This window comes from Scophthalmus maximus, chromosome 3 (assembly GCF_022379125.1).
Source record: "Scophthalmus maximus strain ysfricsl-2021 chromosome 3, ASM2237912v1, whole genome shotgun sequence".
Lineage (NCBI taxonomy): Eukaryota > Metazoa > Chordata > Actinopteri > Pleuronectiformes > Scophthalmidae > Scophthalmus > Scophthalmus maximus.
Window position 1 is genome coordinate 26572346 of NC_061517.1, and position 26976 is coordinate 26599321.

Here is a 26976-nt window from a genome sequence, read left to right on the forward strand (position 1 = left end):
GTCCCAGCAGACAGCAGGTTCCTTCCGGAGACATTTGTGACTCATCACAGGACAGAATCAGTTGAGCCACATTTCTTCTGGCCGACGAGAGTGACTCATTATCAAACCATAAGAGCACAAATGATAAAGGTTAGCAGTGTTACCAGGTCACATATAACTGATTGTTCTTGTCGGTGGGATTGGAACATGGATACAAAATGTTGTGTCCACATACAAAGACATGTAAACCGATCATACAATCATGCCGTGGTTGTCCATGATTCCCTTTAATAGAATTCTTTATTGCTCCAAGACAATTATTAAATGAATATGAGACTTTGTGGGGCAGTTTGTCGCCCCGATCACAGCTCGGTGCAGTTCCGGCCCGTCAGCAGCTTGTTATCAATCCATCATAGCAACTCTGGTGCGATGTGACATTAAAAATGTTCACTACAGGACTTCTTCACGTACCACTTCTTCATTTGAATCTGGTTCCTGAGTCTTAAGTGTTACACTGTAAAAAAAACCCCGACATGACGGTTGTGAATGTTTTGTACATTACAGTTTAGTTTTTTTGGTCCATAATGAAGCCACTGGTTCAAAACTCTTCATTCATCACCCACATGCATCTGGGACAAACAATTCATCTATTGTTATTTCATTTTATTGTAAAGATTCTGCCCAGATTTTCTGTATATTTTAACATGGTGTTCTGCAGAAATGCATGAAATTTTCCATCCTTCTGTTTTGAATGTGTTTTTCTAACAGTTTTGAAAACAGCGTGTTAGCAATTTGAGAAAAGAGTTTGTGGGTTCTGGAGAATGTGCTCATTGGAAGCATTTTGTGTGGAGAGCCACGAAATAGGATTCACAGTTCGGTCCATGTAAACTTCTGTTTCACCGACTGCGTGAGGAGTGTCGACAACGCGACTTCAGTTTGGACCGGTGGCTTTTAGCGATGGAAACAAACTGAAACATGTCTGCTGCACTGCACGAGTCTAAATGTCTCTCTCTCTCTTCCATGTTGCATCGTCTGCTGTGCCTGTTGGACTTTGTTCAAACTGTCAGGTGAGCAAATAACTTCCATCCTCGTCCTCTCCATATATTTTCTCTTTGTGTGCGAGAGAGAGAGAGACAGATGACTGTAATCGGACGGGCCGTGTGTACCTGCAAACCTGCATTCAATGAAACGCATGCACATCAGTGACTCATAAAGTTGAGGGTGTGAAAGTCACACTGTGTCACATTTGTATGAAGAAGCTGCTGACATCCAGAACTCTGCTTCATTTCACCGCTCGTGGAGATTGTTCTGAAGATGTTTGGAGAGACATCTGATAAACTCCAGCACGTCCTTCGTCGTCTTCAAATCTTCTTCGTTGTTTCTGTTTGGGCTGATGAAGAGTTCTTATTCGTGAATGCGTGTGTTTTGTCCACCTGAGATATTCTGCCACCAGCCCCCAGGTGGCAGAATATCTCAGGTGGACTTTGACACCCGGGCTGATATTTGAATTCTGAGAGGGAAGAATTAACATCAGCGACAGCGTCACGTGGTCGTTGTTTGGCTTTATATTCATTGAGTATGGAAAAGTACAAGTGAATATTTCACAGCTGCCTGACGTCGAAGTAACTTTTTTATATCAGGTGTCTAACGGCTGCTTGTCTGACTGATTGATGCCTCTGCTCCGAGCAGAATTCCAGCTCCTCGGACGGGTCTATTTTGGGGGCCGGGAGGAGGAGGGCGGGCTCTGTCGTAACGCAGGACATAGTTTCAGACATGAGGCCGGTCGCCTGATCCCGCCTGCAGTAACATGAGCTGGGTCACGGGAGGCGGACGGGTTCTAATGAGCATCAAGGAGTAAATGGTTTATTCTGATGAATATTCTAGACGCATGAGTGATGCGTCATTGGAAAATGCTCTTGTGATTCTTCCAAATCCATCCGGCGTGTTGTGATTAAATGTTGTGCTCACAGTTTGACAGTTATGGCTATCAGAATGAACAGAATGTTAACAGTTAAATGATAACTTTCAGAAATATGAAAGGCACCGCCCTTCAAAATGAAGGGAAATGATCTCCAATTTACTGATTCAGCCTCATTCATTCACACCAAAGAACTGGTTCTCGGCCAGAATAAAAGAGCGGCCACCGACTCTTTGCTGAGGGGGGGGGGGGCTCACGTGACCAACAGGACCAACCGGAACTTTGTTGCGTCAAGATAATAGCGTGCGGTTTCACAGGCACCTGTACAAATACACTCAGCTCGAGCCCATGTCAATCAAGGTACAAGTATATACCTAGTGTACCTAAGGGTTGGTTGTGGCTTGGCTGACAGAGAGGGTCGTCCATTAGCCAGAAGGTCGACACTTGACACTTGCCCCCGACGGCTGCGCTGGCAGTGTGTGAATGATGTGTGGTATAAAAAGTGTCGTATAAATGTGAGTGAATGTGAATTGCACTGGAAAGTGCTTTTGTGTGGCCGATAAGACAGAGTAAGCGATTCTAAGCCAAAGGGGCTTTTGGCCTCGTGGTTGGCGCGTCGGCCTCCTGCACCCCGAGGCCGCGGGTCCGAGGCCGCGGGTCCGAGGCCCCGTCAGTGCAGCGACGTCACACCAACGACGAAAGAGAGAAACAAAACCGCTTACTGCCCCTGTAAAGGGTCGCGGTAGGGGGGGGGGGGGCAATCCCAGCTGACGTTGGCTGAGAGTGAACTTCCAGACCCTTTAATACACAAAAAAATATGTCACCTTTGAAGGGAATAAGAAATGGCACATGGTTTATTATATTTCACACACCCACGATTAACTTAGAGATCAACAACAAAAGCTTATTGGACATGTCCTCAATGCTCTTGTCTGCATGTACTCCATCTTTCTCTCTTATACACTTCAGGTACAGTCTGCTCAGATCAACAGGAGTTCTATTTATCGCAGAACCAGACAGACTTGTGAAATATTAGATCATCGGGTTCTATAACTGTGAAGTGCTTTACATGTTAAAATATAGACTCCCTAAGTCATACAGGATGTAAAAGAGTAAAAACCATCGCGTGGTCGAGCCGGGCCCGCAGGTACACTCAGAGCTGTGTCTCACGCCAGGAGGCCAGTCCGTCCTTCACCAAGCCGCTCTCCATCCTCGTCTGGCTCTTTATCGGAGTCACTACAAACAGATTCCGGCGGCCAGGATATCGTACAAACTGCAAGCACATTTCTGAAGTGAGGAGAGACAATGTGAATGAATTAGAATGTCCTTGTAGTTTGACTGTATTGTAGTAGGCCAATAGGATTCTGTGGTGTTTCTGAGGATTTGTATTATTTGCCCTTTTGATGAAAAACTAACAAAGCAACTAACCCAAAAGGGAATCCACTGTTTTTGAATTTACTGGGCAAGTTGTGCCATTTCCACTCCTCGCACTTTAATGAACTCCACCTCGGGGTTAAAAAGAACCCCCCCCCCTCCATTTAACTAAGCTCCACTACTCTAGAGAGCAGAATCCATGTCCGCCACGTGCATTTGCACGATCTGTTCAAACAACAGAACGGACTGCTCCGTGGGGAAGAACCAGAAGACCCCATCATAAAGATTCTGCAGCGCTCCCCCACGTGCACAAAGGTGCGACGGCCCTTCGATGCAGCTTTAATGAGATATTGATGATGTCTGCTGCAAATACAAACTCAACACTTCTCACGTCCACCTGTTGTGTTGATAAATTCAGTGTAATGCCAATTTTCCAAAGCACTAATCCATCAGTCGGACCGTCCGCTGTCTCTCTCTCTCTCTCTCTCTCTCTCTCTCTCTCTCTGTCTCTCTCTCTCTCTCTCTGTCTCTCTCTCTCTCTCCCACTAATTGTCTGCAGTTGTTTCTCTGACTGATGTTGAGCAACTGAAATCCAACACTTCCAGCACAGATGTTCCAAATTTAACGCGGTCCAGTAGTTTCCCTTTTCTCTCTCCTGGGCCTCACGTCGGCAGGACGTGTCCAGAGGCATCGGAAAGGAACGAGTGAACACCAACGGTGTTCGTGTTAACAGAGCGACAGGCGCAGAGGAGTGGTGAGATCTAATGCGACTGATGCAGATTTTTACCAAAGCTTCACAGTGGCTCCTGCCGTGCATCCGTTCCATTAAATGTCAAATTGACAAAGGACGTGTTGCATCCCAAAGAGTTTCCAGTAAATCAGAGCAGGAAAAGATCTGCCTCCTTCAGTCTGAGTCCCAGTTCCTCTGCAGGGACGATTCCAGGTGATGCTGCCCGGCCCCATGAGATGAGCCGGTGTCAGTGAGACATTAGTGAATGTCACACGTCTGTCTGGACACTTTGGCTATTGGATCTATGTTTAATGCACGACGCGGTGGTTTTCATGTGACGGTGATAAGCAGTGGAAGTGTGATCTCACAGTGAGACGCACTCGGAGGAGACGCTGCAAACATGTCTGTCCACAAAATGTTTCAATGTAAGTTACAACCTAGGAATTGGTCATATATTATACGTCACAATATTCATTATCGCGTCCAAATGAAAAGTACGGACCAAAGTGTGTTGACGCTGAAGACCATTCAGTGACATTGGGTCTGTTCCAGACTATCATGGGCTGGATACCATTATGGGCTGTGAAGCTCCGGTTCCCGGGTGAGATGTGCACCGATCTGCTTCTGTCCCACTCCCTAAATGAAGACGAGTGAGGTGTAATGCACATACTGTCAAACATCACCATGTGATAAAACCCAATATTTATTCCAGTAGCCGATGGATTACATTATTACTATGAATTATTCTTCATCAGAAAGGTTTTTGGTTTTTCAGATAAAGCTTCAGCGCTGATTTCTTGGTGCTGGAGTCAGAACACCGACAGCAGCGGAGTCACCGTTCCGTCTCCACTGTCGTCGTTTCATCTCATTTTAGTCCCAGTTGTACGTTGCTTGTTTATTTCTTAGGATTTTCTGCGGAGCTGCCTGTCGTTTCATTCGCCGTGTTGGCGTTTGTGACTGTGTGTGTGTGTGTGTGTGTGTGTGTGTGTGTGTGGCCTCCTCGGTGCTCCATGTTAAAATAACACTTAGAGCTGCCAATATGTGGTCAGTCTGCTGCCACTTGGTATTAGCTTCCACATCTCCTCTGTGTGTGTGTGTGTGTGTGTGTGTGTGTGTGTGTGTGTGTGTGTGTGTGTGTGTGTAAGGGAAGCCCTTGCAGATGTTACAGGTGGAACTTAGCCAGCTGGAAGGTTGCCAGACTAGACGGACTCTCTCTCTCTCTCACACACACACACACACACAGTCAATATCCCATACAATGTTACATATTTTCTCACACTGTATGTGAAACAGCGACAAGTAATATAGGATGAGACACGACGAGTATCTTCTATGTTGTGACCCGATCTGATACATTTTGTAAAATATATTTTTGGAACATGGAATATGTGATCATCAGTGTATTTCTAACAGATGAGGTGCACAACATGTGTTTACGGCCCCCAGTGATGGTTACACTGTTCCCTTGGAATAAATCTGCACTATTATACCACAGATTATTATATTATATGATAATATTTGCGAGTATAAATTACTATGATAACAATTTGATGTTTTTGTGAAATCCATAATCCTTAATTCCAATGTATCAAGTTAAGATGCATTTGTCCTATAGAGCTTTCCAGCTCTTATGACATTTACTTACAGTAGGTATGTAAATATAACTTAATACTTTCTCTCAAGTTTACGCAGCAGGTTTACACATTATCACAGTCTTTATTTGTGCACAGCGAGTCTACATGAAGCAGAATATTTTAGTGTAATGTTATATACATTTCAATTTGACTCATACTCTCAGGATTTCATTGGTTGATTTCATCTTGTGGGGGAACGATTGCATTGTTCATAACAGCTTCATGTGAAGTCAGAGTCACGTGTTAAGACAACCGCGATACATGTTAGTAAATTCGTGCCGGTAGTTTTATCGCTTGCATGTGCCAACTGTAAAAATATGTATATAAGAGTTAAGGTTTCAAGTATATAATAGATGTTTTGACAGTTAAGTGAACTTCCTCGTTGTACCAGGTTGTTCTTGCCTCCGTGAGCTCATGCTCGTCATTGTCTCTGCGTCCGGGCCTCTGCACTCCTACGGCCTCGCGATTGATCGCCCGGTATCGTCGTCTGCTGCGCGTCTGTGCACTTAGCATTTTTTTTTGCAACCACTTGCTGTTCCTTTACCTTTCAATACCGCGGACCGCCTGCAGCGCAGCACTCACTGTGCGCGCACAACACCCCCTCCCCCATCACAAACACTCCCCCCCCCAGCTTCCTCCTGAGTGCTGACCTGCACTAGTCCTTTAATATTGGTGACAGCTAATACACTTCTTAATGATCAGTTATTATCTCAGGGGCCTCGTCCGCAGGGCCCCACTGATTCCAAAGGTCACTCCTCTGTCTCTCAGTATTGATTGCGCGGGCCTGTTAACATGCTTCTCTGAGCCTCGCTGGAAGTGAACATTGGCCACTAACAGCTGTGTCTGGCTGGAGAGGTCCCATTTAAAAGCCTCTTTGACTCCGCCACTGCCCCGGTGAACGCGGCAGGACGAGGAGCGTAATGGCTCCGCCAATAAGGACGCTAGTGCTGCTGAAGTCCGCCGAGGGCCACAGGCAAGACAGGCGTCCTGCTGAGATATTACATGGTCCAATTATCACTCTTTACTTTCACTTTCAATTTTAAACAGCATAACTGCATTTACACAGAGCTTTCCTCGTCGTATCGATCCACTCCGAGCACTTCACGGCACAGTTGACATTCACCCATTCACACACACATTCGTACGCTGCTTCTCTATCAGTCAGCAACAGCAACAAAGAGAGAGAGACAAGCGTTCTCCAAAATATACGCCCCACTTAAAAACCCTCTAGTCAGATTGATTGTTACTGAAAATACTCTTGTTGGGTTCGACTTCGACAGCAGAGCCGAAACCGCGGACGTGAGTGTCCGTCCCGTCGGTGGCTGAAGTCAAACCGTTGGTCGACCGGCTGAGTACTGGACCGTTCCCATAGGCTTTCTCTTAATTGATGGAAACAGGGCGTTGACGGGCAGCGTAGGCAACTTAGCACATCAATTGTCATTACATTCACTGACTTTTAAGAGGCCTTCAGGGACTCCGTTTAATATCGGCGACGGCTAATACACTTCTAAATGACGCGCGTGCGTGTGTGTTAAAAAGAGAGAGAGAAAGAGTGAGGGGAGGGGAAGGTGGGCTGTATCACAGCCTACTGCAGGAAGTGCTCAGGAAGTTATTTATAACTTACACAGCCTGCAGGTTACGGTTCTGCACATCGCTGCTGTGTGCCGGGAACAGAACCACGTCTGTTTCTGCAGCAGTGTCACTCCACCGACACTTCTCTGATTTAATAAGAGCAAACTAAATTCTTTCGTCAAATGCACAGAAATAGCCTATGCTCATATAAATACTCAGCATTCAACATATTAAATATGGGTTTGTTGTTCCACAGTTTTCACTTTGATCACAGACTAAATGCCCAGTGGAGTACGTCTCTGAGGCGCGATGTGAAAGAGCTGTTCATGGCCTTAAAGCCTCTTCCTGTTATTGTCCTGGTGCCTTCATGGGCCCTTCACACCTTCGTGTCGGAGGTCTCACTTTGGTCTGTTAAGAAACACAAAGAAATGGGGAATCACAAACCAGCCAACGGGAACTGCGATCTGCGTGTGTTAAAACATAGGACACGGAGCGGTGCTAACGTGCAAAGAAATGTGTCACGGATCTCAAAACACACGACCTGTGTCATGGTCTGATCTTTAGATTTTTCATATTCTTTAGATTTTTCACAAAAGGTTTTCTACGTGGTGTTGTTTGATTCTTTTCTGCCAAGCGGGCATCAGACCAGGAAACTATGGAGTTACTCCGTCATGTAAACTTACATAAAACTGCATCATGTGATCTGTATCTTAGTTAATTAGGAGCTAAAGTGGGGTCGGGTTTATTTGTTTAGCACCATTCAACAAGGAGGCAATACATAATACGATTGGCACCGCCGATTTATTGTTTATGCTCATTTGGATGTCTGACAACAGTGCATTGTGGGTAAACATGATGGGTTCTGAGGTTCACCCAACTAGTCCAACAGCAGGACTGTCTGTCGAACTGCTCAACACACGTGGGCTGTTTTCATTTCGGAACCAAGGAGGAACAGGGTGTTTCAATGTGATAGAAGTTCTTTTGAGATTTGGCTGATTAAACATTTTGGGCAAAAATTACGTGGGCAGCTGTGGCTCGGGAGGTAGAGAGGTAGTCCACAAACTGGAAGGTCAGCATGCCGCTTAACCCTTAATTGCAGAGAAAATATCTATCTTAATTGGATTCATAGAGCTTTCGGACATAGCTAACAAGTTAAGTATGATACCGCCCTTTCGGTTTGTGAACGACCTCTCACGAGTCACGTTCACACAGCGTCACAGTCATACACTGCTGGAAGAGCCGTCAGAGGCAGTTTAGGGTTAAGGGTCCGTCACGTTGCCCCCCGCTCGGCCCTACCCCTTGGCCCTACCCCGCTGTTCCGGCGTAGCGCGGGTGTCCCATGTCTTTTGAAGATCAAGGGGTCACCGACCCCTTCAAACGCAGGGTGGCGTGGTCACACTATGGCTCTGAATCACATTTTTGAATGATGATAATAGTCTTGTGTCGCTCACCACACTTGTCAGGAAACTCCCCACCCACCACTGATCAAAGAAGATTTTCCCTCTGCAGAAATGCTTCATAAATGATTCATTGATCCTTTCCTTTCTCTTTCAGTTGTATGAACTGGATGACGATGAAAAGCGCAAAGAGTTTCTCGACGACCTCTTCAGTTTCATGCAGAAGCGGGGTAAGTGATTTCCACCTAAGACGGTTTTCATGATGCAATGTGATTATGGAACTTCGATGCAGGTTCCAGCCTCCTCACTTGTGCACATGCACACACAGAAAGGGCCGACGGCATTCACAGACCCCGTCACAAAGTGATGAATCATCTGCTCTCATTGGCCACTTGCAGTTTGTTTCCCCACAGTGAGGACTTGCAGGCAGCTGCTGATTTTATTGGAGAAGTACATCTGTGTTTAGACTCCTTAAAAAAGTCAAATCATCTTTGACAGTGGTACAGCAGCTAGTTAGTTGGAAAAGAAGGACGGAAAACGCCCTTCAATCTGTTTGCACTAATAAATGACAATAAAATGTTGCCGATAAATATCGTTATCGCAAATTTCCTTGAAATACCGTGATGTAATTTTGAGGCTATATGGCCCACCCCTACATGCAGGTATACAACACTAGTGTTTTTATATTTGGGTAAAAAAAGATTAAAGATTAAAGATTAAAAATTTGAAGAGGACAGCTTCACTTTGTGAGATCGTATGAGTCCCTCACTGAAACACTGACACTGGACTTGAACTTTACTTCACTTCCTGTTGTATTTTCTACCTTCGTCCATGTGCTGCTTTACTTCCCGTCTTTGTTCAGTTTCCCGCCAGTTTCTTTCACCACCTGTTGTCAGTTATCCAACCACCTTCGCAGTATTTATACCCCTGGTTGGTCACTTTGCGAGTTTGGTATTTTGAACGTTCATCCAGCGGGCAGATGGGATTTTTCGGATACGGACCCTACGAATTATTTTCCAGACTATATTATACAGTTTAATATATTACTTTAAATTGTTCTGTAATATAATATTTATTCCCAACGCTGTAAAGAGAATCACTAGCCATGAAAAGAAGAATGAGTTATAGATTATTTCACTCAGTCACGTAACAAAAAACCGTCAGAAATGAAATAAACACAAATTCTCAAACTATTGATGTTTTGAAAAATAAAACACAATACAATAAAACTATTGTGCTGCCACGTACACTGTATTTTATAAAAGGAAAATTATGGAACAAAAATGCCCTAAATGTGAATGTGACCACAGTCCAGCTGCGTGCGGCCAGATGATGTGGTCGGGCGGTCACTTGGTTTGGAGGCGGTATGGATTGCCTTCGGAGCGCTCAATTAGACATTGATTTTGGACTTAGAGTCGGGAGACATTGTCAGTGTGAAGCAGATCAGCGGCAGCACATCTCCACTGTTAGCCTCTGACAACTGCGATCAGAGTGGCGGACCGCTCCGAGTATCCCGATCGATGTTTCTCGAAAAAACATCACTGTCAAGGAAGATGCCGGCCAGGTGGGCTGGACTGTCTGCAGCCCCGGGCCCCACATGGCGCTCCTCTGTGAGCAGACCTGATGACCTGATCACTTTTATTACACTCTACCTCCTGAGCCACAAAGACAAAATAACTCAACAACATATAAAGGATTTCTTTAACCAAACACGGTGGGAATGTGACTTGGCCGGGCGTCTCCAGAGGATCAACTTTCACCCAAATTGTCGAGCTGAAGAGAGAATCTAAAGTTTATATTGAGCAGAAAAACAATGTGTCATAAGTGATGCGATGAAAATGACGTCCTGCATAGTCATACGACTATAGACACTGAATACAGTAGATTGAAAACTGCAGGAGCGCGCACGCCCACAGCTGGGACTATGACGCGGGCTCTGCCTGCGTCGACGGTTCAAACTTTATTGATGTTTTGATGAACCACCGAGTCGCAGGATTCACGATTTCTCGCAGTGCCGCCGATGGAGAGACCGAGCAAGAGCGAGGGAAAGAGCGGCTGACGCTGCGCTGACGAGACCTCATGTGTTGCCATGGGTTTGTGGTGTCGGTTCATTAAGAAACGGCGGCAGAAGCCGCAGTCCAGCGGTTGATGGGAAACACTGAGTCTAAAACAAAAATCGTGTTTGATTAGTCAGACGTGAGGACGGCTGGTTCCCTCGTCCTCCTCCGATCGACCCTGTCGTTCTTCCTCTCTGCTCCCAGTTGTATTTCATCCCCTTCATATCAGATAGTGTTTGCATGTTGTACGTGTCAGTGTGATTTTTTTACAGATGCGATGACTTGATTCCTTTCCCTCGGTGATTATTTCAGACACTTGACACGGCGTCGAGCAGCAGGCGCTCTCTCGTGTTGGTTCCCAGCCCTCGGGAGCAGAGACGTCGTCATCCAGAGATTCCATCAAGCGCGCAGCAGACAAAGGCCGTGATGGCCTCCTTTGTGTGTTGATAAATACCCAGGGTGATTTACTGTTGCCTCGGGCTTGTGGTTATTAATTGATTATTATCTCGGAGGACTTCGCCCTCAGCACTTCTTTCCCGCCTCAAATACGTGAACTTTTGTCCACGTAATTACTTGAGAATCGCACGAGGCAGAAGAAAAGGCTTCTCGAGAGTTGTTTTAAAACGAGTGAGCACGTCTTCGATCCGTGTTTCGCACTAAATATTCCTCCTTTCACCTCCGCTTCCCTTCCCTCGCTTTAATGCTTCCCTCCGTCCTCGCGCCATGCAGTCGTGGTTCAGGTTCTGCGGCTGCACGAGCAGCACAAAACGTGAAGCGTAGCAGTTCAAACGCAGCAGTTTCACTTGTATAGACCATTTGTCTTTACGCTGTTCTGCTCATTTGCACATTTCGGCTTTTAACTGTCAACCAAAAGGTAGTGAAAACATCAAAATGGCCGCCTCGCAGGCAGCTTGGAGAGTTACTTTATATATATATACATATATATATATATATACATATATATTTCACTACAGATTACAGAGTACACTGTGAGTAACATTTTTGAACAGTCTGACTGACAATTATGAAATGCAACATGTCAAATGAATGTGGTATTTGCACAATATTGAAACATCTGGAGGATTATTTTCATCACAGATTAATCTGTCGATTTTTTCTCTCATTTAATCGATTAGTTGTTTGGTTCATGAAGTGGTGCAATTCTGTTGCGGTGTTTCCCAAAACCACAAAGATGATGTTTTGTTTTGTTACCAAAGATCTTCAGCTCACTGTCACAGAGGAGCAAAGAAACCAGAACATATTCACATTTCAGAAGCAGAAATTAGAGAATTTAGACTTTTTTTTCTCTTTAAAACTACCGATTAATGAATTAATGAATTATCAAAATAGTTAATTAAGTAGTCGATTACTAATCGATTAACAGTTCTGGTTTAGTCTGAGACTCACACACACACACACATTCATATTAGTTTGTGTCTTTCCATCTGATTAGCCGTCAGAAGTGCAGAATGTGCCCAGACGGATGGTTGCGTCCCGTGAAGTTTGACAGTTGGTGCGTCGCGCCTCACTCCTCGTCTTCGCTCAGGGAGTCGACCAGAAGTGGATGAACAGTTGTTGTGGGGGTTTTTCTCCCGGTGACGCTGCATCAATTGTTGGTTTCGTGGGTTTAAAAGAGCAAAGTCAATGAGGAGGAGAAAATCTCATCTCATTATCGGCCCGGCGCAAAGTGAACACATCAGCGATGAAGCCGAGCGTGGAGATGATTATTGCGCCACTAGAGCTCCTGATCCGCATTGTTCCAATTACAAACTCCTCCTCACTTAGCAGCTGAAGGATTGACTGAAGGCGACTGTTAGACTCTGTGCAAAGTGGATTCCTTCCACCTTGTCCACCATTACTCATTGCCATGATGATATATGGCCTGATAATATATTTTGTGCTGACAAAGGTCTCCGGCCTCACTCTTTTATTCTTATCTCTCTTTCAGGGAATCAGAGAGACAAATACATCACCCCGGGTATCGGAAGCACATGAATCTTGTTTTAGAGGCTTGTCTCTCCTCATATTCTGTCAGACAAAGGCTGAGACTAGTATTTATCACCTCAATACCTGTTTGGTTGGCTATTGTGTCTTCAACAAAATAATAGTTTTATAGATCGGCGTGGATACAGGAGCCCTTTTCTTTTCCCCATAATCAGTGGTAATAAAGAGCTGTGGGGGGAGGGGGGGGGGGGGGGGGGGCTCCATTCTCTCAGGCATTAACTGTGGTGTGTGTGTGTGCTTAACTTTGGTTACTGTGCTTGTCTTTAAAGGACATTTTTTATTCCTCATACGCACAAACCAAGTCCAACTACCCCCCCCCCCCCCCCCCCCCACACCCACACCCACACACACACACACACACACACACACACACACAGAGTGGCCTTTCATTGTGGCCAGCCTGAGGCACACCTGTGCACTAATCATGCTGTCTTATCAGCATCTTCATATGCCACACCTGTGAGGTTACCTCGTGCTCACCGACAGATTTAGACAGATTTGTGAACAATATTTGAGAGCCTTTTGTGTACGTAGAAAAAGTCTTAGATCTTTGAGTTCAGCTCATGAAAAATGGGGGCAAAAAACAAAAGTGTTGTGTTTATAATTTAGTTCGGTGTAGTTTGACGTTCCTATTCCTTATTTACCCACTTGCTCACATGCACATGAGATGAAACATTGTGTGTTTACACATTTGCAAAACAAGGATTTGAAAAATACATTCCAAAAACAAAGAATGTGCATCAGAAACTCACCATCAGAGGGTCAGTGGAGGATTTCCATTCGCATTGGAAACCTCCAATTGGTTCCGATGACAGTTCTGACCGGGGGCACATTCGTTTCCCCTCTACTACAGATACAGTGACCTGGCTGCCTGCACAATGGCCCATGTGTCAGCAAATCAAATATCTTTTTTTCCTTGTTCACATTTGCCACAGGTTGGTCCACTACAATGTTTCAAATGTATATGTCTCATCTACTTTTACTTCAATTTTTTTGTCTCTCTGCGACGTTGTGATTGACAAAGACGCTTTTGTCCAAACCCACTTACAATAAGTCCATTAAACCATGAACATAATACACAAAGTGCAAGAATCAAGAGACATTTTATCAAACAGGCAAAAACAACATTAAAATGTTTGTTTCAAAGAATAAACCCAGGGACTCGTGGATGAGGAGAACAGACGGGATTGAGTTAGATTTAGTTCCAGGAGAGCGAGTGCTGTCGAATGGCGTTCGAGTCCTTGGAAGTAGATCTGCAACAGCGAGTCGACTACTAAATTCATCGGCAAATATGTTGACGATCGATTAATCGGTTCAAGTCGTTTTTATGAAACAAAAAGTCAAAATCTTCTTCAATGTGAATATGTTCTGGTTTCTCAACTAAAACTCTTTGGAGTGTGGACAGAACAAATCCTCATCTTGAGGGTTCGAGAAACACGGTCGACATTTTTCACCATCTCTTGACATGTCATGGACCAAACAACCGATCAGATTAATCCATTACGAAAACAGTCGTCTCGGCTCCGGTAGGTGACGGAGGAGCCGCGGGCCCCCCGGCCCCCCACAGATTGTCCAGGTCACTGTCCAACTGTTGAAAGAATCAGCAGTGAGGAGGACATTTGGGGAATTTGAGCCACTGTGGTGCCACATTAGTCCCGATGGAATTTGTCAGGATTTCACTGTTACTTGTCTTCAATGACCACATCCACTGACGCATCGTGACGGGATCAGATTTGTGCCGCTGAGCTTCGCCGTGCCGCCATTTGCACGGTGCAACACATGTCATGTCTGCTGCGAAACTCTGATTGGCCGTTCGAGCGCATTGTTTTTCTCTCCTCTTTCTTTTCCAAATCACGCCTCTTCTGCACTTTCTCTTCTGAAGAGCGACGTTGAGACACTGCGGCTTCAGACGGACTGCGGCCGTTCGTCTTGTGCGGGGGGAGGGGGGGGGGGGGGCATCAATCCTTTGTTTTAATAGTGTCTCATTCGTCCACATGCCAACACCACAAAATTAAGTCGTGATTACTGGCCTTAATTGATGTGGTTTTACCACCTCAGACGATACTTCAGAGCGCCCCCCCCCCCCCCCCCCCCCTCGCTCTATAGACCCCGCTGCTGTTGTTTGCACTATATTTCTGCAGCTATTGATCGCTATTATGGTAAATCCGATGGCCACAATGGAACTCTATCAGCAAAATGCAGGTTAATTATCTCGGGGTCAACCACTTTGGGATCCACACAAAGAGCCGCTCGTTCCGTCTTTATTGCTTCACATCAAGTTGCAAATGGAAATTATTATCTGAGCACCTTTAGTTTGCTAATAAGGAGGCGGGTTGGCCGTCAGTCAGAGGGTCGGCCTTCTGCTTTGTTCCTGTCATTACTATAAATTCCAATTCCGGTCTGTTATGTATATTCTGTGTATTATAAGCAGTTTGTTGTCTTACATTTTTTTTTATACGATTTAAATTTTGTGTCACTATATATTTGGGTCTGTTCATTTAATAATATCATAGAGATTCTACATTTCTAATTAATTCGTCAGTTTCAAGTGGACTCACAGAAGAGACATTTGAAACTTCTTTTTTTCCGAGTTATATTTCCTGCCGTTAACTGAGCTGTCAGACATTTGACTGGCTCAAGATAAATTGGCCTTATAAGACGGCGCAGATGCCGATTGATGAGAGGGGAACCGAAGTTAATGGGATTGATTGTGGATATTGTGTTTGCTCTCTGCAGGGACTCCGGTGAATCGGATTCCTATCATGGCCAAGCAGGTGTTGGATCTCTACATGCTCTACAAGCTCGTCACCGAAAAGGGCGGCTTAGTGGAAGTCATCAATAAGAAAATATGGCGTGAGATCACCAAAGGCCTTAACCTCCCCACCTCCATCACCAGTGCAGCTTTCACTCTGCGAACACAGTGAGTACGAGCACAGACGCCCTGCACTCACACCAGCGAGACACCGTCGGGGGCGTCTCCAGTCGTGGAGAAGACATGGACAATGACAGACACATGACAAACCAGTCCTGGAAAATGATAAGAACATTTTGCTTTGAGTTGAGAATGAAGGTAACTAAAACGACCATCTGAAAGTTCACCAGATTGATGGATTTAACTTTAAAATGTACAAAATATCGCTGCATTCGGGCTAAAGACTTGCCTAGGCAGTGTCAAGGCAGCAGTGGTTGAATATATAATCCATAATAAGAGATTCAGGCTGGTGCGCCGGTGCCCCTGGTATCTACTGGAGGCTCCTGCACTCGTGACATCACCAGCTGGGTCATCACTGAAAATGTCCTGGAAAAGAGTGGGAACCCTGACGTGTTGCTACATCGTCACTAGTGACTTTAGGTCGGGCCTGTGTTGCTTTGTTCATCTGCAATGATTCAAATCTGACAACTCCCAGACCGGTGTCGTCCCAGTCGTCATGTGTGGTCTTCACCAGCCGATCCCGGCCGTGACTCGTGGTAATCATAGTGCCGTGTGTGTTTGCACAAGATTCCTAAACCTCACAATCACATCTTTTAACTTATAGTGGAAGACATTGTTATTAATTCTTTTAAAGATACTTTTAAAGATGCAGAAGACTAAAGAAAACTAAAGTGTTTGCACTTCATTATTCTGTAATATCCCCCGGGGATTGAAATGGACTGAAGCGTCTTCTAAAGATTTTCTAAAGAGCCGTTACCTCCAATCTTTTTAAAGGCGTGATAATTACCAATGTTGAAGATGTACTTTTTTTTGTTGTTGCCATTTTGCATTATTGTTGATGCAGGATGTGTGTTTTTTGGTCAGTGTATGAGTTTTATTTCACAAAGTGAGTTGTGCCACTTTAGGCGATATATATGTAGTTTTATATATGAAAACAAGTGGTGAGGAGGAACATAGTCATCTACATTAAATACATACAAAAAAAGCCCTGATGCATTTACAGTAATCAGCATATGATTAAGAAGACATTTTAAAGACAGTAACATTCTGTAGATGTAGTCCGACCCCTCGTGTCCCCATCATGTGTCATGAGATGAGGGACAATAACAACTTCTTTTATTTTGAATTACTATTCACGACCTGCGGTTTCCTTTTTGCAGTAGTTGTTGGGTTTTGCAGCAAACGCTGTTACATGGACCATTTTCCATTCGATGGTCCAGTTTCAACATGCGGACATCCAACAATCATAGACCTGTGAATCCTAGATCAAAATCCCAGTAGCTTGTCACGGCTACATCTGCACTGTCCAGGGCAGACTCACCTTGGTGAAAGATGCATGAACACAGTCCTACATGCATTCAGGGGACTGATGTCTATGTGTACAATCTGGTGCAGATCCAAATACAATCTAGTGGTTTCATAAGAGGTGTGACTCCACCGAGGGACATTCTACTTTACATGTGGAAGTTGTGCTCAATGTATGAACCAAACAATTTCAACTGGAATTCCAACCATTCGATTTTCCCTCGTAAAGCCGTAAAAGGTGAAGTGTGACTGGTGCTGGTTTCATGGTGGGACAGTTTTGCAGAAATCATTTGATTGCTGAGTGATTGACCACATGGGACAAAGTGACACGATGACAAGTAAAGACCGAGTTCCTCTTCTCCTCCGCCGCAGGTACATGAAGTACCTCTACCCATACGAATGTGAAAAGCGGGGGCTGAGCTCCCCCGGCGAGCTTCAGGCAGCTATCGACAGCAACCGGCGGGAAGGCCGTCGGCAGAGCTACGGCTCCGCCATCTTCAACTACTCCCCCGCGGGCACCCCCGCCCTCCTGTCCTCGCCCAAGATGCAGATGTCCCACCTGCCGACGCTGACTCACAACAACGGCCACCTCTCCCAGGTGCACGGGATCAAGAAAGGTAAATGACGACGGCACGAAGACGAGATAAGAGATATTACTTTGAACCCAAACGGCAGAGAGAAGTGTTTGCTCGTGCCCGGTTTAGATCAGGGACCGAGTTCCTGGTGCAGTGTTTTCATCATATTTGGGGAAGAAGCCTCTTGCGTTGGTTTCATGGGCGAACTCCGTCTCCGGGTACAGTAACTGTGGAAGCGCCAGATGATCTGCTGGTCCGTCATCTCCCCATGACTCCCGCTGATGACTGCTCAGTGGAAGACATCCATGTTCATGGTGCAATCAGCGGGTCGCATCCGAAATACACAAGATGTATTTCTGTCCCTCTGAAGTTCATGATTCATTTCCTTCCTTTGTGAAAACTTGACCGAAGCAAAGATTGCACATGTGTGTATTACACAGGTCACGTCGTTGCACGACCATCTAAGCAGAAGTCGGTGTGTCGGCATGTCAGAAATTGATTTCACAATAGCTGCCCCACTTCCATTAATTCGTATATACATATGGAACTTGAAGATCATAAGAGGAAACATCTTGCTGCACTTCCTCATATCGGCGCTGACAATTTCCCAGACGCACCGATGCACCACACAAAGCACGGCAGCTCTTTGATCGCAGTGGCCCTGAACACATGGAGATATTTCAGTGTTGGCAGTGAACTTTATTCACAAGGTGGAAACACAAATGTCATCCATCAGCGATCTCCCTGCATCATATAGGCCCAGGAGGAGTTTCTGAAGGGGCGTCGTCAGTTGCTGCAAACGTCCAAAATGCCAAATGATATTTTTCTATAAATGTGTGAGCTCTCTCATAAACAACTACTTTGCTTCTTCAGGTATTAAAATTTCGAGGTTGGTATCACAGACATTCCTGATATTCCTGGTAGTTGCGATGTCAAATCGTAGAAACTGTGATAGAGGATTTTATCCTACAGTGGAGTCGTGAGTCTCATATGATAAATACAGATATCTGATTTGATTCTATCACTGCTAACATGGAGAAACAACAAGATACAAAAGGCGATGTCAAGAAACCAGAAAGCAAAACAATGAAGGAAATCCAATATGGAAAATGATAACCGCTTCATCAAGATGTAAAGGAGCAGCGCAAAAACACTTAAGGTGACATTAATGTGGTGTAATGAAAGAGATGTACAACGGATTCAAGTGGAGTTAAAATGGTCTACATAGCAACAAAGAAGGAAATGACCTCATGTCCTGTGGAGGCGCTGTGTGTTTATGAACAGTGTTCTTCTATAAATGACATGTATTATTATTATTGTTGTTATCGTTCTCTCCAGAGGAGCCCATGATGGCCGGCTGCCTGCCCAGCCGGCTGGCCCTTCCCATGTCGCCCAGCAGCCACCACGCGGCGGCTGTGGCGGCGCAGGCGGCGGCTCTGGAGCAGCTCAGGGAGAAACTGGAAGGCGGCGAGCCACCGGAGAAGAGGATGATGATGGTGGCGGAGGAGCAGCAGAGGATCATGCAGCACGCCCTGCAGCAGAACCTGCTGGCCATGGCCACTCAGCTGCCGCTCAACATCAAGCTCAACAACAGAGGTGAGGCGGTCATCCGGTTTCATCCGGGTCTGTCGCTGAGGTCGTTCTTTCTCATTTTCCCGCTGTATGACCAAAAAAATATGACATTGTGTAACGCAAACTTTGGTTGTCGAAAACTCCCAAAGATTCCCAGAAGAACAAATTGGCAGAGGACACAGATAAAACGATACCTAGTATATTCATACACAGTCGAAAGGTTGGACTGACGATATTCAATATTTTTATTATTATCAACAAATCTCTTGAAAAGACCCAAAGCAACAATGAATTTATCCCACGAACGAGTGTTGTTTGATGTGGACTTACTGTCGAAAGCCCTTTAAAAACACCTACACACACACACACACACACACACACACACACACACACACACACTGTGTACAACACATTGTTGGTTTGGGTATTTTCATTTGTGACTTTCAAAAATGCATGTAATAAAACCGCGATGTGCTGAAACAGTGTGCTCCTGAATGTAATGTGTGATTTTGTCGGACGAACGTGACCGGTGTTGCCGCCACAGTGTCCAGAGAGGCTGAACCGCTAATGTGCACGTAGTTCATCATGCAGCAACGTGTGATTTGGAGGCTGAGCTCCGCCGGCGTTATGAAGAGGGAGCTCTCCGTGACCACGGGCAGAATCGGCCCGTCTGCCTGCGGCCGCGGCCACGAGTCACACACGACTTAATGATAGAGGCCAGAGGAAGAATGAGGGCCGATCTGCTCGAGTGTGATATCATTTCTGTCTGCATCGCTGCCCCGCTCGTCTGAGTCATAATAGCGTGCTTTGCACTTGATGCGCGACGGAGAAATGAGTGAGAATCTTTCTCAGGTTAATTCCCACGCCGGCCGTCTGGGCCTGGCTCTCACCTATAAACACTGTCATTTAAAGATTACCTTCCAAACACTATTATTTGCCTCCACCCAGATGCAATTAGATGATAAATGTGTGTTTACAGACGGTTTGATATCGCAGCAGCCCTCTGAGATCACTGTGCGCAGCCCTTTCCGAAGACACCGGCCCGTCACATTTATTGTGCCGAGGTCTTTCCGACTGTGCGCCGCGATAGGATTCATCCGCAGGCGACGTGTTGGAACGGCCGTAGCCTCTTTGGACAGTTCTCTCTCCGCAGAACTCTTTGATGGAGCCGTCCTCATCCTGTCACTCTGTGAATTATCAGCACTACTCCGCCGGGGCGCCTCCTCCTGCTTCTTCTGTTCTCTTTCTAAATGCCTCATATTGAGTTTTTTCCCTCTCCGCTCTCTGCCCCCTCTCTTGACAGATGATAGACAAGAGACCGCATTGAACCTGTCTACCAACGGCATTAGCAGCATCAACATGTCAATAGAAATAAATGGAGTTGTCTACACAGGTAAATAGAGGGGCCGTTTGCTGATGTAATTGCAGGCAGGAAATTCAATAAGTTATAGCAGCACCCCGGTGCTTAGTCCTCCACGCAATTTGATGTCTTTGCTATAAAATCCATTGTAATGAAGTGGCAGTCCAATATGGTTAAAAAAGTTAAATATCTCAAAATTGGGCCTGTGGATCCGGGGTCGATGGAGCTTATTGTCTTATGTGCCTGCCTTGTGTGTGCGTGTGTCAATGAAGGTAGCTGTGAATTGAAGTAATTGCTGCCTCTCTCTGTGTTCTGGTCTGTAGATAAGAATGCGTGAGATGACTGTCTTTTTTTTGTTATTTTTCATAAATGACTCAAATTCAAAGGTGCACACGTTAATTATTGGTTTTAGAATTTGACAGGTCTGATTTTAGTTGTTATAGATTTTTTTTCTCTCCAAATTGTTCCCTTTCAGGATCGGACATGAATTATTATTTAAATTACACGAAGCCAGCAAAGTTATGTCAAGTCATAACTTAACCATTATCACACAATTTGTCTCGATTTGTCTTTCCCATTGATAGAACATACAACACAAAGAGAGACTTGGGGTGTCGACCTCACTATGTTAAGAGCCTTGAGATAATGTACTTTATGATTTGGCTCTATACAAATAAAATGTAATTGAATTGAGTCAACAGAAGCAGCAGTGGTAAAAGACAGAATGATGATATTACAAAAATTGTACATGACATATACAATACTGTAATTCCAAACTCAAAAGAGACACGTGCTCTGTGAAACGGGGGTAAGACAAAGGGACGAGTCACGCGAAGACCTTCAGTGGTTGTCGTGGTGACGGGAGGACGGGCGTGTCAGTCAGACAATAAAAATAAGACAGTGGATTCTCTTACGCACTTAAAGGAGACGTATTATTTTTGTCAGTTATTCCCCTCCCATCTAGTGTTATGAAGGTTTTCCGAGTATGTAAAAGCTCCTCGTCAGTCGTCTGTAACATGATGACATCGCCATGTTACAGAGAGCACGTAAACCTTTGTAACTAACAATGATGCACCTGAGAAACGAGCGGGATATGTCTCCTTTAAGTTTTCACCTGTCCACATGTAGGTTATAATCACAGTGCTTGGCAGTGGCCTGGTCCTTTAAGGAGTGATGTGACGACAGTGTTCGAGGTTTGACGCTGACGTAGACCTGACGTTTGCTCCTCAGGCGCCCTCTTCGCCCGGCAGGCGCCCATGGCGGGGCTGGCGGGACACCGTGGCAAACGCGGCGGCTGTCCGATTCAGGGAAAGAGCAGTCCCGTACAGTTCCAGCCCTCCTGCTCCTCTTCATCGTCCTCCTCGTCCTCACTCCACGGACTGAGAAACTCCTCCCCCTGAGTCTCGCGCCCCTCCTCGCCGCGTCCTCCCGCCCCTCGGGGGAGGAGCGCCGCCCCCTTCGGGTGGTTGGACACGTGGTCATCAGACAGAGTGCGGTAGCTTCGCAGGCGACCTTCTGTCCATCCGCTCGGTCGCCGAACAACAAATAGAAAAGCAGCAAACGTGTATTTACAGATTAAACACTTTGACGAGAGATCCGCCCCCCCTTCTTACCCCCCCCTCCTCGGTGTTTTGAGGACATTTAACATTTGTGTGTGTGTGTGTGTGTGTGTGATGCCACCGTCTGTCGGATCTGTCCAGTGTAGAACAGTTCAAAAGGAGCGTTCGTCCATCACTTTAAGCCCGGATGAAGCCTCTCCTCTCGCGCAGCGATGCAGTGAGAGGACGAGGCAGCCGAGCGGCTGACGCTCGTGTTTCTAGACTTCCTGACAAACCTGGGACACGTGCCGCTCACAGCTGATACCAAAGAAGAAAACCAGTCACTGCTGGTACGTGTCCAGCACCGATGATCAAACCTGATAATTACAGCAAGAACACAATTCCTACTTGTCAATGGAACCGTGTACATAGTGTTAAAACATCTCTTCATCTACTGGCAACTAACATTCTGTCCCCAAAAGAACCTGCACCCAGGTGTTATCAGGGTCAGATTCACTTGACCCTGCCCCAGGTTCACTGTGTCACTTCATCTGTGACCGTTACTGTTTCACGATTCGCATCATCGAAGCGTGAAATCAACTCAATCATCTGTTTAAAACTAAAAGGCCTCACATTTTTTACCATACATATGTTCCAGTATGTTTCAAAAAACATAATACAGCAAATTACTCAAAGTAGTAAGCAGCTCAGTCCACTTGATAATCCGACAGAGAGGTGGATTACCAAGATTTTGTGGCACATGGGATACGAAAAAATAGAAAAGAAAAGTGAATACGTTCAAAAGGACAAAATAACCTGAGCTCAGATAAACAAAGACGTCGCCAACCATCCATGGCTGTATGGAATATAAGAAGTGTATGTCATATACCAAGATGGAGCCACATTATTCATTAACTTGACCTTCAGATGATGGAAATAATAAAAGAAATATGGTTTGACAATTGACCCTGCTATGCTTTAAACACTTCACCAGGTGGAACAGGCCCCAACATGTGTTATATTGCATTGTGGGACATAAACATCCCATAAAAAAAAATAAAATAAAGATTATCACAAAGTTACCACAGTAACGACGGGCTTGTGATCAAAGGCCTTTGGGACACGATGCATCAGATGTATCATCAGATGAAAAAGCCAGCGACAGTTACAGTCTGTTCAGTTCTGTCCAAAATAAGTGAACACGTTCTTTTGATCATACAACAAATCACTTGGGCATCGAGGATAACAAACATATGAACAGCTGGATGATCCCAACACACCTGTTCATCGCCATGGCGTGAAGGACAGTACATCTGAAACATCCTGTAGTTGTCTCTGCGACAGGTGAAGGACGGGAGGACGACGGGGATGAGCATTGTCACGGTCCAGTGCTTTCCTCATCCGTTAGGGTGAATATTGCAACCGACATCATTGCTCCACTGTCGTGGTTGTGGTCAGAAACGCTTGCGAGACGGGCGGCGATCATGTAAAGAGATCTTCTGCAACGCACAGTCACGATGCAGAAAAGGATCAGCAATGTTTTGCTCACGAATTCAGACGAAGCACAAACGTGGAAGATAAAGAGTTGTGCACTTCCGGCCTGCGGGCGGCAGCTGGACGGACGTACAGTCAGAGAAGAAGTGTAGTCGTCATTCACCATGTTGTTTTATAGTGTGAATAGAATCCAGGTTCCTTTTCTCTATCAATGTAGTTGTGTGGAACATCGGAGAGCCTCTCCTTCTCCACTTCTCTTTCTCCTTCTGCTTTCATAGGGATATGAGAGGTCTTTGTTTCGGAGGGACGTGGTGATCAGTTTGGAGACATGTGGGGTTTTATTCTTAAGTCTGTTGAAGCATTTACCTGCAGATTTTATTTATTATGTTTTATATGTGATCCTACTAATGTTGCATTCAGCTCCACCACTTTTTGAAGACTTGTTGAATGCAGATACCTCACCGATCTACCTGTATATAGTCATAGTGAACTATAAATACAAGATATACCTCATGAATTTCATTCATTTTTATTGTACAGCCACTTGAAATCTATGTTTTACTTCAACAGATCACTGGATTCTTTTTTTTAATTTGTCATTATTTGTGTGATTATACCAAAGAAGGGAATATTTTATTGATACACATCTACCTCATTTGTTATAGACTGTGCCAATGAATAAGTCCACGATCTTAATTGCCAGTGTACTCATGGTGTTTCATATCCATTTTTGTGTGAATACAAATGCTTCTCAGTCAAAGGAAATAACAATATATTATACTAGAGGATTAGGCAAAAAATGTTCAACGTGTTTTTTTTCTTATATTGTTGGCTGTTGTGCACCAGAACAGATCCAATCTGCATGAAAACATGAGCACAACAAGGAAGACGGCGTCACGGGTTGGATCTGTGTGAGGATGACAGAGTCTGAGGGTTGGACACCATCGGGCCAAAATGTCCACTTGCACAAAACAGGAAGGTTAAAGGTGACATATTATGCAAAAACTTACTTTTTCAGTGTTTGTGCACATAAGTGTGTGTATCTGTGGAGCCTGCCGGCCCACAAACTGTGAACAAAGACCACAGACCCTACAGCCTGGCTCTGAACCACTGGTCCACATTTCTCTCCCACTGTGATGTCACAGTAACTCCGCCTGCAATCTGAGCATCTCCACTTCTCTGGTGACGGGGCGTGATATTTCATACTCATTTTGAAATTGGTTGACCAATTAAAACAGACTGGTGCCAGCTGGCCAATCAGAGCAGACTGGGGTTTATCAGGAGGGCGGGGCTTAAATACATCCAGGCGTTGTAGACAGAGGGTGAAAAGAGGCGCTGCAGGAATGGGCAGTGTGAGAACACTGATGCCTTTTCTGAACATTAGAGCATGTGAACCTTTTCAAATTAAAAGTATGAACCTGAATATGAGCATAATATGTCACCTTTAACATGAATTTACTGATGACCGTTTGTGTGATGCCACCCAGGACAAACAGGCCTGTGTGGTCGTCCTCCTCCTCTTCCTCATGCACATTGTTCACTCTTCACTGTTTTTATTGCTCTGACGATGATGACGGTGTGTAATGCTCCAGGTCGCTCGCTGGTGACCAAGATGATTATAAATTGTGTGACTGTAGACGGTGATGTTGAAATTTGTGCAAACACAATCGTGCGGCAGACGACAATCGTCAGTCGACTCCTCGGCCGTCAGTTGAGCTGTTGAAAGGTGGTCGTGCTGTATGATTCTCATTCCACTCCAGATGTGTTCTTCAGCAATCAGACACTTGTTGTGCAGGTACATTAAGCAGAGGTCCAAAAGAAAACACTTTCTGATGTACGAATTTGATATTGCATCTTTGAATCCATGTCACCGACCTCCCCTGACTGCTCCAGCCGTGGTGGTGGTGGTGCTCATATTGTCCTGGCAGAGCTCAGATAACTTTTTTCTATCATCTGCCTCAGACACATACTCACATTTATCCGACCTTGATAGAGGGATGCAGTGGGAGAAGTCATCTGAGGGCGTCCAGTGTTGCCAGAAATGTCATTTGTCTTATTGACAACGTCAAAAGCCTGCGTCACATGAAGGTCATCAGGTCAAATGCAGAGACTGTACATGAGACGTTGCGAAGGGATTCACCTACCACCTGGTGCTTTTGTACATTTTACATCCTCCCAATATTTTCTGGAGTACATCCTTTCGCGAGCCGACCTCGTGACACGTTCAGATGCAGCGTGGCATCACCTTCTCCTCGCCAACGAGAGGGACCACACTCACTCAACCAACAGCAGAGCAGACGAGCGAAGAGAAGGCAGCAGCTCTGCATGCAGACGAAAAAGAAAAAGAAAAAACCATTGACCTATTTAATCAAATAAGATGTTGTTTACTTTGTATTTTATCTATGCTATGCTGGTAGTTTTAGACACTAAGCGCTTTATTAGCTGTGTATGAAGCTTTAAATGTTTCTCTTTTTAATTTCCCTTTGGTTCATCTCGGAGGAACCCAGTGCATCGTGGGAATGCTGGGTTGTGGTGCTCAGGGGTTCAAATATACATAAAGAGGTGAAAGAGATCCTTTCCTGTTTTTGCCATTTGACTTGTGGTGATTTTAGAAATAAAATCATGCTTTTAACTTCAGTGAAATGTTGTCTGGGTCGTTCTTGTCAGTACAATTCATAATGAAAATAATAATAATATATATATATTCAATATATATTCAAGATATATATATGCGACTCTTTGCCATTTGGCTTTGGGAAGAAAAGACACATTATCACTGTATACTGATTATTTGCTTTTGTAATTTTCAAATCCTGCAATAAAATGTAGTTTTGATGGTTTTCATGTAACAAAACAAAAAAACAAACAATCTCCACAAAAATGACTTTCTCCTTTCCATCGTCACTTTTAGTTTTTAGATGGACTGGCAAAGAAACTCAGGACCTGGGGATATTTGGGCAAAGTTAACATTTAACATATATAACTGTTGGAATCTTTCTCAGCACATCCCTAACCTCCCAAATACCAAACCAAATACTACTTTCAACATCCGGAAAACATTTGAAATACATTTGTATCTTGAAGCGTTCATTTATTCCTTTGAGATCCAGTTATTTCTCCGTGGGCCACAAAGGGTAAATGTACCATAGATGAAAGAATTTGATCATAATTAGATTGAGAATGTTCTTTTTGATGGAACGAGACAGTTCATTCCATGTAAATGTCAGATATCTTGAAAATCTTATACTTAAAACTTCATCAAATTGAATCATATATTTTTTAAGCTGTTATTATGTGAATTAATACGTTATCTCAAGATAACAGGCTATTTTTTTATATGAATGAAAGCACGTTGACCGAGGGATTAATGTTACCTGCCAGATTCGGATCGACAGCTCTTTGACTGGATCTGCTTCCTCCTCTGTCACGACCAACATCCGCCGATTTTGAGACGATCGCATTCAAAATCTCCCTCTTCTCCCGTTTCGTTTCCTTTCTTTTACTTCCAATAATTGAAAACTGTCTCCAAACAGCT

At 44.8% G+C, this 26976-nt stretch overlaps 2 protein-coding genes across 8 annotated transcripts in view; both read left to right on the forward strand.

Moving 5' to 3' along the window:
* The window catches only part of arid3c (AT rich interactive domain 3C (BRIGHT-like)), a 50281-nt gene extending 24203 nt beyond the window's left edge, over nucleotides 1-26078 (forward strand). For 2 of the 3 annotated variants that reach the window (XM_035640349.2, XM_035640350.2), the window contains 6 exons: nucleotides 8762-8834; nucleotides 15402-15585; nucleotides 17275-17519; nucleotides 18816-19073; nucleotides 20353-20442; nucleotides 21640-26078. In XM_035640349.2, the coding sequence (XP_035496242.1) occupies nucleotides 8762-8834; nucleotides 15402-15585; nucleotides 17275-17519; nucleotides 18816-19073; nucleotides 20353-20442; nucleotides 21640-21809 (1020 nt within the window). In that variant the 3' untranslated portion in view covers nucleotides 21810-26078. The remainder of the gene's footprint in view (nucleotides 1-8761; nucleotides 8835-15401; nucleotides 15586-17274; nucleotides 17520-18815; nucleotides 19074-20352; nucleotides 20443-21639) is intronic. The other variant, XM_035640351.2, reaches the window with a different exon arrangement.
* The window catches only part of LOC118314126 (NACHT, LRR and PYD domains-containing protein 12), a 593122-nt gene that overhangs the window by 480340 nt on the left and 85806 nt on the right, over nucleotides 1-26976 (forward strand). The gene's annotated exons all lie outside the window — the stretch shown is intronic.